General features: G+C 34.8%; 1 protein-coding gene across 3 annotated transcripts; it reads left to right on the plus strand.

Annotated features, from left to right (window-relative positions):
• Nucleotides 1–839: 839 nt before the first annotated feature.
• LOC118030418 (probable helicase MAGATAMA 3) lies at nucleotides 840–9673 on the plus strand. Of its 3 annotated transcripts, XM_073409164.1 has the most exons (10): nucleotides 840–1019; nucleotides 2268–3812; nucleotides 4453–4632; nucleotides 4716–4811; nucleotides 4914–5082; nucleotides 5232–5364; nucleotides 5447–7213; nucleotides 7348–8151; nucleotides 8257–8588; nucleotides 9034–9673. In XM_073409164.1, the coding sequence occupies exons 2-8, from the start codon at nucleotides 2420–2422 to the stop codon at nucleotides 7759–7761; spliced, it is 4152 nt and encodes a 1383-aa protein (XP_073265265.1). In that variant the 5' UTR covers nucleotides 840–1019; nucleotides 2268–2419; the 3' UTR covers nucleotides 7762–8151; nucleotides 8257–8588; nucleotides 9034–9673. The 3 variants fall into 3 exon arrangements, with proteins under 3 accessions (XP_073265265.1, XP_034890404.1, XP_034890405.1); XM_035034513.2 differs by lacking the exon at nucleotides 9034–9673 and having other exon boundaries at nucleotides 8257–8632; XM_035034514.2 differs by lacking the exon at nucleotides 9034–9673 and having other exon boundaries at nucleotides 4917–5082; nucleotides 8257–8632.
• Nucleotides 9674–18617: the final 8944 nt, after the last annotated feature.

Below are 18617 nucleotides of genomic sequence, written 5' to 3' on the forward strand. Positions count from 1 at the left end.
TTTTAAATTAATATCTTTTAGTAATTTTAGATTGTTTTGATATTCTATGTTAAAAATAAATCTTAAAATATAAAATTTATTTTTAATATATTTTTAAATAAAAAATATTTAAAAAATAATTACTATTACCATATAGTAACTTAATCATAATAATATATCAAAACACATGCTTGGTTAATTTTTTATTCTTAATAAATTCGCTAAGTAACCAAAAAGTTGCATATAACAACAAGAACCTCAATTTTCTAAAATACGAACAAAAACCCAACGCTTCCATCATACATCCCCACACACACCAATCAACCGTGCACTACACTCTCCCAGATCCAAATGGCAATTTCGTAAAAACACACCTCCTAACTCCTGACCTACGAGGATTAAGTCGTCAAAATGACAGGACTGTGCAGTCCCTCTTCTTTCGGCGCAGGTGGGTTAGTATTATCAATTCACCTATTTTATATCAGACTCCTTAACTACCCTTAAAATCTCATTAATTACACAAAAACCCAAACTTTCATCACAACACGTGTCACATTAACACTTAAAAAATACACAGAAATAGCCACTCAGACCCATGGGTGCAACTGCATAGACGTGGCAGTCACCAGGCCCCACTTAGCCATTGTATCGACGTCCATTATTGCCTGAAGCATAAGATTCTTCCGTGTAAGTTTATACATGGAATACCCAAATTGTTAATTACGGAATACCCACTTTTGTCAATCCGTAGCAAAGAGATGGAAAGCAAGGGCTGTTTCTGTAAATATGATTACATTGGGAGGATAAATAAAAATAATAAAAAAACAGGTGTATAATGGAATAAATTAACGGTGAACGGAGAAAAAACCGGCCGGTTAGAGGGGTCTCGTTATTTCCTATATAAAGCCATAACCACAACCTCTCTTCTCTCGTATTTTGCATTCGCTTTCAAGCGTTTCTACTCTCTCCCTCTCTTATTCTCTAGAGCCAACCTCTCTCTCTCTACACTATTTGTTAGATTCAAAAGCAGCTCTTAATAGGTAAAAAATAATCTCTCTCAACTTCAGCTATCCATTTTTAACTTATATTAATTTAATTTATTTTCTTAATTTACTTTTTTTTATTACTCGAAGTGGTATTTTATGCTCGGAACCGAGAAACAACTAGGAAATTTAAAAATAAAATTGAAATTAGAATAAAATAATGAATCGCGTGTTTGAGTAGGAGATTAATGCGAGATACAATAAGTATTGATCCGCGGAGGTTAAGAGTGGTAATCGGAGTAATGATTGATTTTGATGGTGTTTTCTGGAGAGGTCAGTTCGTTTGTTTATTGAAACCCTAAAATTTCTTCTAGGGTTAAGTTAGGGATTCGAGTTATTAGTGGATTTGGCAATGAAATTAGGATTTTTGGATCTGGTTTGATTTATGATATCATTTAATCAAAAAGCAGTGAGTGAATGCTGTTTTGTTGTCCTTTTGAGGGAATGAGAGTGTTTCTGATTTGTTTGTGGTGGTTAATGGGATTTGGTTTATAATCTGGGGTTTTGATGATGATGATTGTTATTATTATTAAATTTGGTTCAGTGAATTGACATTGTTGGGTCTTTGTTTATAACATGAATCCCTCTTTCAATGCTAGATTTTCTCTATATGAATTTTTTATTTTGTGATAAAGTCATGTAGCATACGATTTCTTTTAGTTTTGTGTGTGTTCTTAAATAGGATTGATACTATCAATTTTGTATGGTAAAGAGCTAATTGTGACCAATATTGCTTGGTTTTCTATGTATGGATGTATGTGCTTTTAAATATAGATTTGGGGATATGTTGCCATGAGTACTGGTTACAGTAAATGATAATATAGGTGTGATTAGTAAGTTGAAAGGAGCATCCTTGCCAGCTGCCTTTGCATTAACTGCTGCAGGCTTGAAGCTGCAGGTGCTTGAAGCTTTATATTGAGTTTTAATTTCTTACGAGTCCTTGCATTTTACTGGGTAGTTTACTTTGATGGGTCAGAAAAGAAGGATTTGACTATGAGCATTCCATATATTAGCTAGTGGTTGGGAGACCCCGATTCCTGATTGGAGGGGAAACCTTAGCACAAGTCCTTTACCATTGAATTATGCCTCATTGGCTTGACTACGTAGCTATTAGAAAGATTGTCCATCGGGGCCTTTTTTAATACGTTTACACCTGTTCTTTGTACCTGCATGTTTTCTGTATTGTATAATAAATTGCCTGCTGCTTTTGCTTTCTTATTTATTTTATGGGAATTGGATTTGCAGATATCCAATGATTGTTCAACTCCTTTGACCAACTTATCAAGGGGCTCTTTTATGTCTTTAAGGCTGATATTCTTTGATAAGAAGAAAATAGATACTCAAGCAATTAGAGATTCTCGTGTGGAAGATTCAGTTTGTATGCATATACATATGAAATGGGTTCCCGAGGAAGGCCAGTATTTGATCTTAATGAACCCCCAACTGAGGATGATGAGATTGATCATGCTGTATGCCTGCAGCCACACAAGGCACTTCCTTCTGCAAATTCCCATCCTTCTGACATGTTTGTAGCATCAATGGGTCCCCAAGGAATAAAAAACAACCATGCCTTTTCACACGCATCATCTATATCCGGTTTTCAGCCTTTTATTCGACCCAGGGTTGCTTTTTTCCCTGAAGTGGGTTTTGAACAGAAGATGGCTGAGGAACACAATCCCAAGTTAGCATCACCATCAAAAACAATTACTGATGATGATAAGAAAGATGCACAAACTCTAGCTTCTGGTTCTGGATCTGGTTCTGCAGAAATTAAAGTTGTGGAAAGAGAGGAAGGTGAGTGGTCTGACGCAGAGGACACTGCTAATGTGTGTGCTGGCAATAGTATGCATGAAAAGGGCAAAGCTTCTCAATTTCAAGGAATGTCTGAAGTAGAAGGTACTTCTGTTATGGTTTCCATGAATGTTTCTAGCAGTGTTAAGGTTATTGATAACACTAAGGCTGAAAGCTGTGACCGTGTTTCACCTGGTCTGGATCAGGGTCAGAATGATTATAAAAATAATGGTAGTCGAAATTCAAATGGAAATGCTAATGATGATGTGTGTATGGATGGTCAGGAAGAAATTGCCTCAGTCCCTAAACAACGTGAAGTTAGAGGTATTGAAGCAAGTCATGCTCTTAAGTTTTCAACTAATCCGGGGAAGAGGAAGATAGACCAACACAAAGAAGCAATGTTGGGTAAAAAGCGTAATAGGCAGACCATGTTGATTAATATAGATGAAGTCAAGCAAGCTGGAATTATGAAAAGTTCAACACCAAGAAGGCAGCCAAACGTCATGCGTACCGTGAAGGAGGTTCGTACTGTTCCTCAACCTGCTGAACGATCTGGAGAAAGGCCTGGTCATCCTTTAAAGGATCAGAAACAAGCTGATCTGCCATGTAATGATGTTGGCTTTTCTGTGGAGTCTTGTACACCCAAATCTGAAAGTAATGGTGATATAAATTCTGCACAGCCAGCTAAGAATAGGAAAGTGAATGGTGACTCTGATTTTCCTGTAGACACACACCTGCCACCTATTCAGAAACAGAGTACATGGAAACAGCCTGCTGAGAGTTCGTGGAAGCATCCAGCTGATTTAAGACAGCCAAAAAACTCACAATTCTCTAACAGGAAGCCTGCTCTTATCAACCAAGGTTCCATGGATTCAAAGTTGGGAAACAAGAAATACCTTCCTGTGAAAAAGTCGACTGGAGCCAGTACACCCTATCAGGACACATCAGTGGAACGTCTAATACGGGAGGTGACTAATGAAAAATTTTGGCATCACCCAGGTATTAAACAAAACATATACATGTCTCAATTTGTATATGTCTATATGCATTATCTGTGACCTTTTTTTGGTTTTCGGGCTGAAAAGATAGAACATAGTGCCTGTATACTGCATCTGTTCCAAATCCTTAAGAGGAGGGGGTGGGAAGTGCAAAATTGAAGAGGACAGATTGGAGATGTATCAAGAAGAGTTTGGTAGTCAGCAACTCATAAAAGTTGGACAAACCAATCTCAGCACATATCTTGTTTCCTAAATTTTTTGACCAATTTGGATGTTTTTATTTGTGCATTCCATATCCTCTATCATTTTTTCTCTACATTGCAATAGGGAACTGTGGATCAGCTAGGGTTTTTTTGTGCCTGTCCTTAATAAGTAAAAGCTGTTTGCTACATGCATCTCAAGCTTGAAAGATGTTTACTTGCCAATTTACATGTTCTAGGAGGTGGTCAAAACGTGGTGCAGTGTTTTTTTTCTGATTCTACATCGTTACTTGAAATTTAACCACCTTGTATATATTCATTAAGAAAATATGTGGATGTTGATTCTTTCTGTATGTTTCTTTGAGAGCTTTGTTCTTTCCTTTGCCTTTATGGTCCCTGCATTTTTTGAATCTTATTTTGTTTTATTATTGTGTGCCCCAGAGGACTCTGAGCTCCAATGTGTTCCGGGTCGCTTTGAGTCTGTGGAAGAATATGTAAGAGTATTTGAGCCTCTTCTTTTTGAGGAATGCCGAGCTCAACTTTACAGCACATGGGAGGAGTCAGCTGAAACTAATGCACACATTATGGTTCGTATAAAGAGCATTGAAAGGCGGGAAAGAGGTATTGAGTTGCATTATTACTGTAGTGGTGTATATCTATGTTCTGTTTTGTTGACTGATTGAAGAAATCTCTTGTGGCCATAGGATGGTATGATGTCATTGTTCTTCCAGCAAATGAGTGCAAGTGGACATTCAAGGAGGGTGATGTTGCAGTTCTCTCAACTCCAAGGCCTGGAACAGGTTTGTTATGACTGTTCCACTTTTGCGATTCTGTTTCATTGCATATAAATCAAAGTGCGTTTTGGCTTTCTAATATGCAAATATAATTTTCATCATGTGAAGCAGTAAGATCCAAGAGGAACAACACCTCGTCATCAAATGAAGATGATGAGGAGCCTGATATCAATGGACGTGTGGCTGGTACTGTTAGAAGACACATCCCTTTGGATTCTCGTGATCCTCCTGGTGCAATCCTTCATTTTTTTGTTGGGGACTCTTATGATCCTCACAGGTTGTTACCTCAATCTTAATTTATTCCTTGGTGCTTATGCCTGCTTCAAATGTCTTTAAGTCACCAGAATTCCTGATCTTGTCAGACTTTTGTTCTCTTTATTTCATACTGATGGTTTGCTTGCTTATTCTATAATTTGTTTTCACCAGCAAGGTTGATGAGGATCATATTTTGAGGAAACTTCAACCCAGAGGCACCTGGTATTTGACTGTCCTTGGTTCTCTTGCAACCACCCAGCGTGAGTATGTTGCGCTGCATGCATTTTGCCGTCTCAATTTACAGGTAACAGCCAGATACTTGTTAATTTCTAAGTTTAGTCTTTTTTCTCATATTTGAAACTAAATGTTCTATACCATTCTGGTAGATGCAAGCTGCAATCCTAAAGCCCAGTTCAGATCACTTCCCAAAATATGAGCAGCAGACCCCAGCCATGCCTGAATGCTTCACACAGAATTTTGTTGACCATTTGCGGAGGACATTCAATGGGCCACAGCTGGCTGCAATCCAATGGGCTGCCACGCATACTGCTGCGGGTACAAGTAGTGGGGTAACTAAGAGGCAAGAACCATGGCCCTTTACTCTTGTACAAGGACCTCCAGGGACAGGTAAGACGCATACTGTCTGGGGAATGCTAAACGTCATCCATCTGGTTCAGTATCAGCATTACTATACTTCTTTGCTTAAGAAACTGGCACCCCAGAGCTATAAACAAGCCAACGAAAGCAATTCTGACAATATTGCTTTGGGGTCAATTGATGAAGTTCTTCATAACATGGACCAGAATCTCTTCCGCTCCCTTTCAAAACTCTGTCCAAAGCCCAGGATGTTAGTTTGTGCTCCTTCTAATGCTGCAACTGATGAACTTCTTGCACGTGTTCTTGATCGTGGATTTATTGATGGTGAGATGAAAGTTTACCGGCCTGATGTGGCCAGAGTTGGGGTTGATTCGCAATCACGTGCTGCTCAGGCAGTTTCTGTTGAGCGGAGAACTGAGCAACTTTTAATCAAGAGCCGTGAAGAAATTTCAAAATGGATGCAAGAATTAAAAATCCAGGAAGCTTATTTCTCAGGACAAATTGCTGATCTTCAAAATAAGCTTAATTTTGCAGCCGTGGATGGTCGTTCCCAAGGATCTGTTGGTGTTGATCCTGATGTTCTTATGGCCAGGGACCAAAACCGAGATGCATTACTTCAGAACCTTGCGGCTGCTGTTGAAAGCAGGGATAAAGTTCTAGTTGAAATCTCTCGCCTTCTCATCTTAGAACCCAGGTTTCGTGCTGGTAGCAATTTTAATCTAGAAGAAGCCCGAGCTAGTCTCGAGGCAAGTTTTGCCAATGAGGCTGAGATTGTGTTCACTACTGTCTCAAGCAGTGGTCGCAAGTTGTTCTCTCGTCTTACTCATGGTTTTGATATGGTAGTTATTGATGAGGCTGCTCAAGCCAGCGAAGTTGCTGTTCTTCCTCCACTTGCACTTGGTGCTGCACGGTGTGTTCTTGTTGGCGATCCTCAGCAACTTCCTGCAACAGTTATCAGCAAGGCAGCTGGAACCTTGTTATACAGTAGAAGCCTTTTCGAAAGGTTTCAGCAAGCTGGATGCCCAACAATGTTATTATCCGTGCAATACAGGATGCATCCTCAAATCCGAGATTTCCCTTCACGGTACTTTTACCAAGGACGTCTCACTGACAGTGAAAGTGTTGCAACTTTACCAGATGAGACATACTACAAGGACCCTTTACTTAGACCTTATCTATTCTATGATGTTACTCATGGGCGGGAGTCACACAGAGGTGGATCGGTATCTTATCAGAACATACACGAAGCACAATTCTGTCTTCAGTTGTATGAGCATCTTCAGAAATCCATAAAATCCTTGGGCATGGGGAGAATCACGGTTGGCATAATCACTCCATATAAGCTGCAGTTAAAATGCCTCCAACAAGAGTTTTCATCTGTTTTAAAATCTGAAGAAGGGAAAGATATCTATATTAATACTGTCGATGCTTTCCAAGGTCAGGAGCGTGATGTCATTATCATGTCTTGTGTCCGGGCCTCAAATCATGGTGTCGGTTTTGTAGCAGATATCCGCCGAATGAATGTTGCTCTTACACGTGCCAAGAGGGCTCTATGGGTATGGTTTTCTCTCTTTTATTTCTAACCTGCTCTCTCTCACTTTGTTATTTGACATATCATTTGTAAGCTTTTCATTTGTGCCATCACCCAATAGCTGCATCTCCCCAGCCACTGAACTTGATTTCCCAACAGGTCATGGGGAATGCTACTTCTCTCGTGCAATCAGATGACTGGTCTGCATTAGTTGCCGATGCTAAAGCAAGGAATTGTTACATGAATATGGACTCCCTCCCCAAAGATTTTTTTGTTTTGAAGGGGACCCAGGGCAAAGGTTCTTCCAATGTAAGGGGTTTGAGGTTAGGTGGACCAAGACATAGATCTTTGGATATGCACATGGAATCCAGATCAGGGACACCATCAGAGGATGATGAGAATTCAGGTGCATCTGTGATTTCTAGGAATGGGAGTTGTGGTCCATTTAAGCCACCAATGGACAATTCGTTAGATGATTTTGATCAATCTGGTGATAGATCAAGAGATGCCTGGCAATATGGTATACAGAAGAAGCAAGGTTCCTCTGCAGTTGTAGGAAAGAGAGGCTCCTAGAAGTGTTGGTAGGTGTCTGAAATTTGTTTCAGAACTTTGGGGTAGCATTGCCATGATATATTCCCCCAAATTCGTGATACTGTCTCCTAGCTCCAGAAAGGCCTTTTTGAACCTTGGCTTGTCATTTCGATGCATATCTGCTAAACATGATTGGGACCTAGTTCCCAACTCGGGCTGCTTATGCCAACTGCTTCTGCTGAACAAAACATGAAACAAAATGTTGTTGTGTGCTAATGGTGAATGTGTAAGTGGATAAGTCAAGATGGTTGCTTTTGCAGTATAGATCTGTTTGGTCAAATCGATTCCTGCGATATCTGCAAGGAGATGGGGGTGCTTTTGGGTAGGTTGTGGCAGATCATACCCTTAACTGACCAGCTTCCAGGTTCAAAGGTAAGAATTATTTTGTTAGATGCAATAGCATCTGGTTTAATTTAAGCTTCATGTCTGGTGATCATGTAGCTGATAGCGAATGCTTTGGATTTGCTTGAATACCAGGAATCGGTTGGTGGCATCAAAGAGCTCTTTGCATACCTGGTTACTATGAGGTGCCTCTATTTTGCAACGGAACCTGTGCAAATTGAGGAATACTTTGATGCCTTTTTAATTGATTTGGGGTGTTGGAAGGCTTCCAGTCATGCACTCCTGTCTTGAAGCTCTCGGATTGCATCTCATCGCCTTGGTTCTTTATCAATTTCAGTGGTTCGACAAAGAGTTCACATTTTGAAGATGCTGTGTACATTATTTGGGCGTGCAAAATACTCTCTGAAGGGGCTAAGATACTGGATGGTTAAGCCAAAGTCTTCTTTCTTCCTGTTCTTTCTCGAAGGGTAAGTAAATATATGCCTGCAACAGAAGGAAAAAAAGAAGGAAAGTACAGGATTTGTTTAACAAAATTCTAATACTAGAGGCATTCATGACTTCCACTGACTTTGCGCATACATCTTCAGCTGTGAAATCGTATGGTATCTTGTTAACATAAAAGGAAAGTAGTCAATTTTTTCATAACAATAATTTTTCCGTTTAGTTACATTTTTTAATTCTGTGGAGCAAGTAATTCTGCAGGTGCGCTCGAGGCCACCCAATGTGCTTGCAAATACTCTTTGATTACTACTTGTTTAAAAGAATAAAAATATAAAGTCCATCAAAAGTTGAGAAAAAAAACCTGTTATGTGTCCATTTTGGTGATAAGATTGTTTTAATAATGCAAGGCATCGGTATGTGAATCCGAGCTCTAGTGTTTTTATATTTGTTTGTCAATCATACTCTGGGCAGAAGAACTGGCATTCTTGAACATATGATGATGAAGACGTTGGATGATGATGATGTATATGGTGAAGAAGACTGGAGTAACAAATGAATATCTATGAACTAAGCGATAATCGTTGCGGAGTGGTTGGGAGTTATTGCTTGAAAGACGTCCACCTGGTTTTATTGCGCACAAGGAAAGACAATCTCTTTGTTTCCATTGTCTCCAGCATTCATATCGTTGTTCATTATGACATTGTGATGAATTTCAACAAAAACGCCGTAGGACAAAGACCAGGCTCCAATTCTGGTTGGTACGATATGTGTGTTGCGACGGTGCTTGAATGCAGGATTCAAGTGTTTGCTAATCAATATTCTGGGCCCGATGGCATTACCACGTTGAAAATGATCAAATGCAGGCATGGCGTGCCTAAACAGTGCCCAGGCTACAAGGGTGACAACAGGGTATGGGAGTTCAGAAAGTAGCAGTCAGATGGAAATTGACGCACATGTTCATCTTTTATTTATTTTATTTATGATGTCCTTCTTGAACCAAAAAAGCTTCTTCTTTTATTTTTATTATAAATTAAATTAAAAGAGGAGGTCCTTTCACCGCTGCCATTAATGTGCTGTCTCCTACATTTATTCACACTACAAAAGTAAAATTATATTGTGGTCTCAATTGTTTTGTCTTAATTTTATAATTTAGTGGTAATGGATGACATTATAAAAAAAAAATCAAGTAGCCAGCGTGTAAATTTATGTTGAAAAAAAAAAAGGAAACCGGGACGTGATCTTGAATGATCTTTCTTGGCCATTGTTTTTCTTGTTTTTTTTTTTAATCTTAAAATTAACCCTTTTAAAATAAATAATCATGATGGACTGACAAAAAAGAATTACAAAGATGCTTTAAATAAGAATATATATATATATATATATAAAATAAGATTAGAGATTTTTATAAATATATTTGCAATTTTTAAATAATTTTATGTATAACTAATATGTAAAATATTTGAAAAACAATTCGCATGAATACTCAATGAAAATATTTTTTTTTAATATTTATTTCTCAAAAATAGAGTTTTGGACGAAGAGTTTTTTTTAAAAAAATTTAAATTGACATTAAATTAAAAAGAATATAATTTAAAAAAATGATCTGGCAGCATCATGCGGGGGGAAAATAGTCAGATCTAAATAATTGTCATTATAGAGTCAAGTAGCCTTTTGAGTATATCTTTAGAAAAAGGTTGTCCTCTTGTGTGTGCACCATCTGACAAGTCGTCCATGCCAGGTCATGCCTTGCGTACTGCATACAACACACTTATTTGATTAACAGCCGTATACATTGTTGTAACAATTATTTTTTATTTTAAAATATATTAAAATAATATATTTTAAAAAAAACTATATTCGTTAATATCAATACATTAAAATATTTTTTTAAAAAATAATTTAAAATAAAAAATCTTTAATTTTTTTTAAAAACATTTTTTAAAATACAAAAGCAGGCAATCAAGTGATTTAAGGTACCCTCATTTGTTTATTTTTGTTTGACACTTCAATGATTCTAAGATGATTAAATTTATGATATATACTAGTACGCGCTCTACACAGTCTCGAGTCGATTGTTTATTTTTAAATATAAAAACTAATGTTAAAAACATGAGGAATTATTTTATAGTGTTATTAAATCTTAAACAGATTAAGTTTAAATTTTTTCTAATTTATTTTTTATCTAACTCAAAATTTTAATTAAATTATATAAAAGTTGATCCGATTAAAATACCATGAACAACTAGTAAAAACATAATTTAGATTTTTAAAAAAATTCAAGATAACAACTTTTTTTAAATATTAAGACAATATTAGATTCGATTGACTCCATTGACCTCGCAACCCGGGTCATGGAGTCTATTTAATTTAATAACTTTTTTTTTGGTAAATTATTTTTATTTAATTACATGATAAAAAAATAGATACTTGAAAAATAAAAATAAATAAAAATTGATATTTATTCGAATAGAAAACAAATAAAAATAAATCATGAAGTCTATTTCTCAACTAATCCAATATTAAAAGATAAAATGAAAGAAATATCAATAAAAAAAAATTGAAGGACCACAAACAAAAAAGAAAATTGGGTTTGGTGGGTCAACCCGCCAAACCCATGATTTGGATAACCTGAGTCAATATGTTAAACCCGCAAACTAATTCACAAACCCCACTAAGATTAATACTTTGTTTTTTTTTTAACTATATAATAATAAAAACAGACAATCATAAAATCAAGTACCAACTCAATATTGAGACTTTTTTAAACCTCAATAACTTAATAGAAAATAATAATAAAAAATTATGAAATTAATTCCAAATCAACTCAATATTAAAAGATAAAATAAGAAAGAATTCTTTTTTTTTTTTAAAGAAAAGTTAAACCTACCAAACCCCAGAAGCGGGTCAACCCGTGAACAAATTCATTGACTTTTTAAAGTTTAATAACATGGTTTAAAAAAAAACTATTTTTTTAACTATATAATAAAAAAATAAAGGATCACAAAATCAAATTTAATTATAAAACAAAAAAAAAGGTATCTTGCCAAACCCATAAATCGGGGCAACCCGGGTTACCTTACTAAACTCATAATCCAAGGCATTAACTCTTTAAAGTTGAATAACTTATGGTTTTTTTAAAATAATTTTTTATGTATCTAAATGTTAAATAATATAGACGATACTTGATGCTGAAATATTTTTTGGATATAAATTTAATATCAATTTTTTTTTTTGTTATTGTGAAAGCCATATAAAATAAATTTAAATCTTAATAAAAATATAATATAAGGAGTAAATTAAAATTAAAAATAAATAAATAACCAAAACAAAAGGACAAAAATGTTAAAAAAAAATTACATAACAATATCTATTGTAATTCGGGCGAGACTTAAAAGAACAACATGGTTAGTTAGGTGTCCAACTCGCAGTTACAAATGCAATGTGAAGGTTATCCTTCGCACGTGGCATAATATACGATGCCTTTTCACCTTTCATCTATTCCCAAGAGCGGAGGCTGCGGAGCCTCTGGAACTTGGTCGATATATATATATATATATATATATATATATATGGAAATAATACATAATCAGACGCTAATAGTGTCGGACATGTTCAGGTTTTAAACCTCATGTGGCCCCTCAGCTCTTAATTTAGACAAGTTTGGACCCCTTAAAAATGTGTACTAATGTCATCCTCCTATTTTCAATTTTGTCACTAATTAGTCCTTCCTTCAAAATCTGCTACAAATAATGTTAAATCATATCATTTAGTGTATCAAATGATGACACATGTCCATTAAATTAAAAGAAATTAATAGAAAACCAGAAAAACACAAATTTCTCGTAAAATAATACTTCGAACAAAACAAAGAATAAAATATATATAAAAAAGAATATTTCTTTATTTTTTCACCTTCATAGTTCAAGAACTTTTATAATGCTACAAAGAATAAAAAAAATAAAAAAAAGAATATTTTTTTTATTTTTTCACTTTCATAATTCGAGAAGTTTTATAGCGCTCAGACAGTAACTAGCAACATCCTATTAGTTATTCTCTAGATCTACTTAAAAAAAAAATAGATATAATCGGCAGAAAAAATTATATGGAGATATTCTTATTATTTTTTGTGGGTAATGAATTTCATTTTCTATTTTCTCTTTGTGTTTGTCTTTTATTTTTAGAGCAGGTCTAGAAAAAAAGTAATAGAATGTCACTGGTTACTTTCTAAACACCATAAAATTTTTCACATACAATGAAAAGTTAGAAAATATTGAATATAAAAAAAAAAGGTGAAAAAGACATTCAAATAAACATAGGGAAATGAAACTAAATGAAAATCCTAATGATAATTGTTGCTATCTAATTTTTTACCCAATTTTTAATAATTTTTTTTAAAACAAAAAATGTTAAAAAAATCCAAAAAACATGTTTTTGATGTATTAGCTTCATTTACGACATCTTTTTCAAAGAGTTTAAAATTAAAAAAAAAAGAGAGAAAAAGAGAAAAAATATATTTTATTTTTAGTGATCTAATTGTAATTGTAAAAGGGAGATGATCAATTTGAAAATTAGAAACCCTCTCACCATGCAACCCATCTTTTTTAATTAAATGGTTTATAATCAATTCTATTAATTCAATGGTCCATTTTTCTTTGCTTTGTCTCCAAGATATCAAATGAATGGTTGTGATTTATTCTTGAAATCCAACGGTTGATTTTGATTTGTTTTGCTTTCAAACCAAATAAAATTTTCACCAATTAATAGGTGGTTACACACATACAAGAAAGGGAGGCAAAAAAATAGGGAGAAATTTGAAAAAAAGTTCAGAAGAAAAAAAAGAAGTAATTCTCACATATTCTCTCCCCATACCCACACAATACAAAAAAAGCACTAAACCCATTATATCCATACCGGCCGCCAGCCAGACGAATGGCAAAGAAAAAAAAAACTTGCAAAAGACGACCATAGATCCCCTCCCCAGCCTTGGACCATTCACCACTGTCAATATCTTAGCAAATCATTCAACCTATACCAACCCAGAAATCCACTACTGGAATTACAGTTCCAACCCCTTCTCTAGGTCTCACAAAAGCACCCATCATAAAACTGACCATCAGCACCCATCACCGAATTGACCATCAATCCCCAGCCTTTCCACTTACTGCTTTCTCCACACACTAACACCAACCACAACCTTTAACTTCTAGCCATACACTAAGCTTCCCCTATCCTCTGATTCCTTCAAAACTGGCACCCCACTAACAGCCTCCCTCCCTCTCCATCAACTCATTTGTCCAAAACCATCTCTCACCGTGGTAGCCATCCAACTTTACCCTTACAAAGAAAAAACTTGGCCCTCTCTCAGCCAAACCAACCCATTATCGATTCATTATCGGCATACCCACGATGAGTATAGGCCATAACAGCAGCCACATCATGAGTCGTACGCAATCCATCATGCCCTCTTCCTCCAATTGTCAGTCACTTCCTCCCATTGTCAGTCACGATAGCACAATCGTTTCCCCTTTCATCTATTTTTCCAGTGGGTAGGGGTGATCAATTTCAATTCGATTCAGTTTTTATTGAAAAAAAGTAACCAAACATAATTTTTTTTTTAAAAAAATCAGTTCAAACGAGATTAACTCGATTTTTTTTGGTTTGACACGGGTTTCTAGTTTGACTTGATTTTTTTGTTTGAGTTCAGTTTGATTTTTTCGGTTTCAAGCTTATAAAACCAAAAAGTGAACTGAACCGGTCGGTTTTTTAAAATTCTAATCGGTTTAATTGGTTTTTTTCATGGTTCAGTTTTTTCAATTATTTTTTTTCCAGTTTTCCTAGTTAATCGGTTTTTCAATTTTTTTGCTCACCCTTACTTGTGCAAACGTCATTCACCTCTCTCCATCTAGAAAAACCCTCGTTTACAAATAATAGAGAGTAGTAAATCTGAAAACATAAAAATATAAGTTATAGTAGAGAAAAAAAGAGGCAGATCCGAGGAAAAAAAAATTAAAACTGACAGATTTGTTTGTGTGATTTTTTTTGTTTTTATAGGTGGCTGTAGCTCTCATCTCCAGCACATGAAGAAAGGAGAGAAGAAATCACTCTTGATCCACTAGTTTCTTGTCTTCACCAATGGCTCACGCGCTGCCAATGGTGGTGGTGCATAGGAGACCCATTCGCCGCCACTATAACTGCAACTTAAAAGCTTCCCAACATTGTTCTTAAATTCCCAACAATTTCTCCAAATTGATTTGTGAATTTTTGTAAATATTTAATGTGTTTGGATTATTTTGAATTTTGGTAATTTCTAAATTGATGATTGCGGGTGTGTGAGTGAAATACAGTAAAAAATTAAGTGTGTATGTGTTTATTTTCTTTTTATTGCTTTTTTTACTTTGTGTTAAATGAATGAAAAAAAGGGAAAGATAAAAAAATTTAATTAATTAAATGTTTTTAATTGCATATGGTCAAATCTATAAAAAATTATATCATTTAGTATTTCCACATGAAAATTCAAAATATATATTTACATGCATTCTGAGATTTAATAACCAGTTTATTAAATTCATGAGAATCTGGCCAATATTCCAATAATCATCAATCTTTTAATTCATGAGAATTAATAGTTAATATTGTAATATAAAACGTTAGACTGATAAGTAAGGCTGATATTTGAATATTAGGAGTTGACCCAAAAATTCTCAGAGTTATTTTAAATATTCACCAATTTTAATTAGAAGTATTTTTCACCGTAATATATAAATTAAAAAATAATTTATAAGAATTTATTTGGATACATAAGTCTATAATAACACCCGATTTATTCACACGAATAAATTTCAATCATAAGGGATAGATAGACTACCGGTTAGGAACCCATTAGAACCTTTAAACCACATAAAACAACTTACCTCAGGTAGGGTGCCTTAAGGGTGCTAATACTTTTTCTAGTCATAATCATTATCTTACCCTTTGAATCTCTAATAAAACCAATATACCCGGGTTTCTTATTGACCTTGAACCAAACAACTAGGTGACGACTCTAATAACCCCCTGACACCGCATCTCCACGTGTGACAAAATGACAACTCCACTGGGGATGATATTGTTTCTTACAGTATTGGACTAAACTTTATGTATTTGATATGGTTTATCTATTTTTATATGTTTAAATTTTTAAATTTTGACTTATTTTATTTTATTTGTGAGTTAGCCCATGTTTATATGTTTTCATGCATCATTAGTTTTTTTTTTTTTTTTGATATATCACTCTCGGATAAGTATATAGAAACTTTAGGTTAGCTTGGGGAGTAACAACTTACTTTATGACTTTTTGTTAGGGTTTAAGTTCATGAAATCATCCAACTCTTTACTAAATGTTTGGACTGGTAGTGATTATATATATATATCATATCATTACCTACTGAACCCCTATATTGTTTTCATGAGGGTGATCACTAGAACATCGAGAGTCCTTTTTTTTAGAGACCAAGTAGTAAACCTACTCCCTGTCTCACGTAAAAAGATTAGAATCTACCTTTAGGGTGTATGCTTGCTACATATTATTTTGCATCAAGGCAATCCCTTCTTGAAGCATCTTGAATTTAGGGCTTTTAGGTGACACAACGATCTTTACTTAGGAAATTTTTGTTGTATAGTTTAGGCAATAATCAAAATTCATGTTCATCATGCAATCATTATGATTGTGTGTCACCCCTTGAAGGGCGAGTTTTTCATATGAAAACATGCTCATACATTTGAAATGCATGCATCCTTAATGCATATATCCTTGAAAGGTTGAAACGTAGGTCACCCACTTAAGGTCTACAATACTTGACTGAGAGAAAAGATGGAAAACGAAGAAAGAGCTCAAATAGATAGGCTTATTATCAAAAGTAAATTGAGAGCATCAAATGTGAAGTAGCTAGACTCATAAATCTACTCAAATAAGTATTGGGTTTCAACAATGGAAAAGGAATGTCTATATAGCCTCTTATCGAAGCACTGTTAACCCGCGTCTTTCATACATATTAGAACTTAGGGGCAAACTCAGTAACTGGGTATCATTTTGTCCATCCAACCAACTCAAGCTCAAGTCACCACAGATACAACAACAAAAGGACTTTCTAACGATAAATCTATATATCCCATAAACCATGATAATTTAGTTGCTCTACAAGAGATATTAAGAGTAGTTGAAAGGAATAATTTGATTGAACCTATATTACCAGCTGAAGTCTGTTTGGTTTCAAAAACATTATGGTGCCGAAGGAGTTTAGAGTGTTGGACTTCATCAAGTAAATTGGGCTAGAATGCCTGAACACTCATCTTCAATCTACTACAATAAGATGGTTGAAGTGATCGATAAAGATAAAATGTTAATCTATTTCTTTTAGGATAGTTTCATAGGGCCTGCATTGAACTGATATATGAGACTAAATAGTACCAAGATTAATAAATGGAAGGGTCTGATAGACTCCTTCTCGAAATAGTTAAATTCAACCTTGAGATCGCTCCTAACAGAACTAGCCCAATGGCTATGGAGAAAAGAAACCAAGAGTTTATAAGGACATATGTGAAAAGATGGCCAGATAAGGCAACTCATGTCCAATCTCCACTAATAAAATAGAAATGATGATGTTGTTTTCCATACCTTCCAATCCCCTTATTATGAGCATTTGATTGGAAGTTCAGCTCATCATTTTTACAAAGATACGAGGATTGCTGAAAGAATTGAATAAGTTATAAAAAAAATAAAAAAAATTAGGGGTCCTACCATGGATTCTAGAACAATAATGAGAGATGAATTAGAAGATGGCTCTCAAGTGGAAAAACTTAGTTGTGTGGTCTAGCCAGGTCTCTCTGTAGCATCAACTACCCAAATTCCATTGTTAAATATTTTTCATACCTCTGCCACTCTAGTTTGTCTACTAGTATCTGTTCGATTCCAGACTTTTTGCCCGGACTCCATCAAATTCCATGCAGCCACCATTTTCTATGTGGTATAATTCAAGTGAGAGATGTGAATATCATAGTGGAGTCTTAGACCATTTGATTGAAAAATTGTAAAATTTTCAAGTATCAAGTTTGAAAAATGATGAGTAAGAGGCAAGTTGAGTTTGTGAAGGATGGTTTCATTGACCATATTGTTACTGGATCATTACAAACATAACAAAGATCAATAAGCGATGACAAGACATAGATGCTTGTTGGAAAAGCTAATTAGGGTGTTGCATTATCAATGATTTTGTTATGAAATTTTGCTATTCAACATTTTTGTTTTGGGATCACACCTTATCTTTTTAATGAAAAATGTCTTTTCCTTGCCTCTTTGTTGTTCTGAAATCAATAGATGTTTAACAAAATATTTTGATTGAACTCTAGCATGTAAAATTAAGGTTAAATAATCCTGAAAGAGTAAAAGTGTTTTGATTGTAGAAATTACTCGATGTTCGTTAAAATGACATAATAAACAAATATGGGGACCAAGCAAATTTTGAATTCACACATGAATTGAACCACACATCATATAGCTAAGTTTTAGTAGTATGCATAATTACATGTAGTGGATTTGGTAGTTATGGACTCGTGAATCATGATTCTTTGCAAGTCCAAATCATTACAGTAGATGAGGTCAAAATTTATCAATTTTAACTGACCTTGCTTGAAATAAGAAAAAACCATCTTTGTTTATTCCTTTCACAATTCTTGAAATACATATCCCTTGCAACCATTTTTTGAGCCTGATGAAATATTTCAAAAAAAAAAACCCTAAAATGGATCACACCCTTACACTGGGGGAAAATAAGGGATTTTTGTTTGAAAAAATAAAGAAAATAGTAGAATCAATGGTGAAGGGAATGCTAAGAACGAAAGCTAGATGGTTAAGAAAAGGCTAAAAGTGAAAAAGCCTTAGACTAAAGGGCATCCAAGAAAACTTTGAGGAAGGTTGTATGAAAGCTAAAAAGTAGAAATCACCTACACTTAAAGGCAAGTCATGGTTAAAGGTAGGAAAATTCCTATCAATTCTAGAAGGGAAAACGAGGTTTATAATT

The sequence above is a fragment of the Populus alba genome, chromosome 5 (assembly GCF_005239225.2).
Source record: "Populus alba chromosome 5, ASM523922v2, whole genome shotgun sequence".
Taxonomy (NCBI): Eukaryota; Viridiplantae; Streptophyta; class Magnoliopsida; order Malpighiales; family Salicaceae; genus Populus; species Populus alba.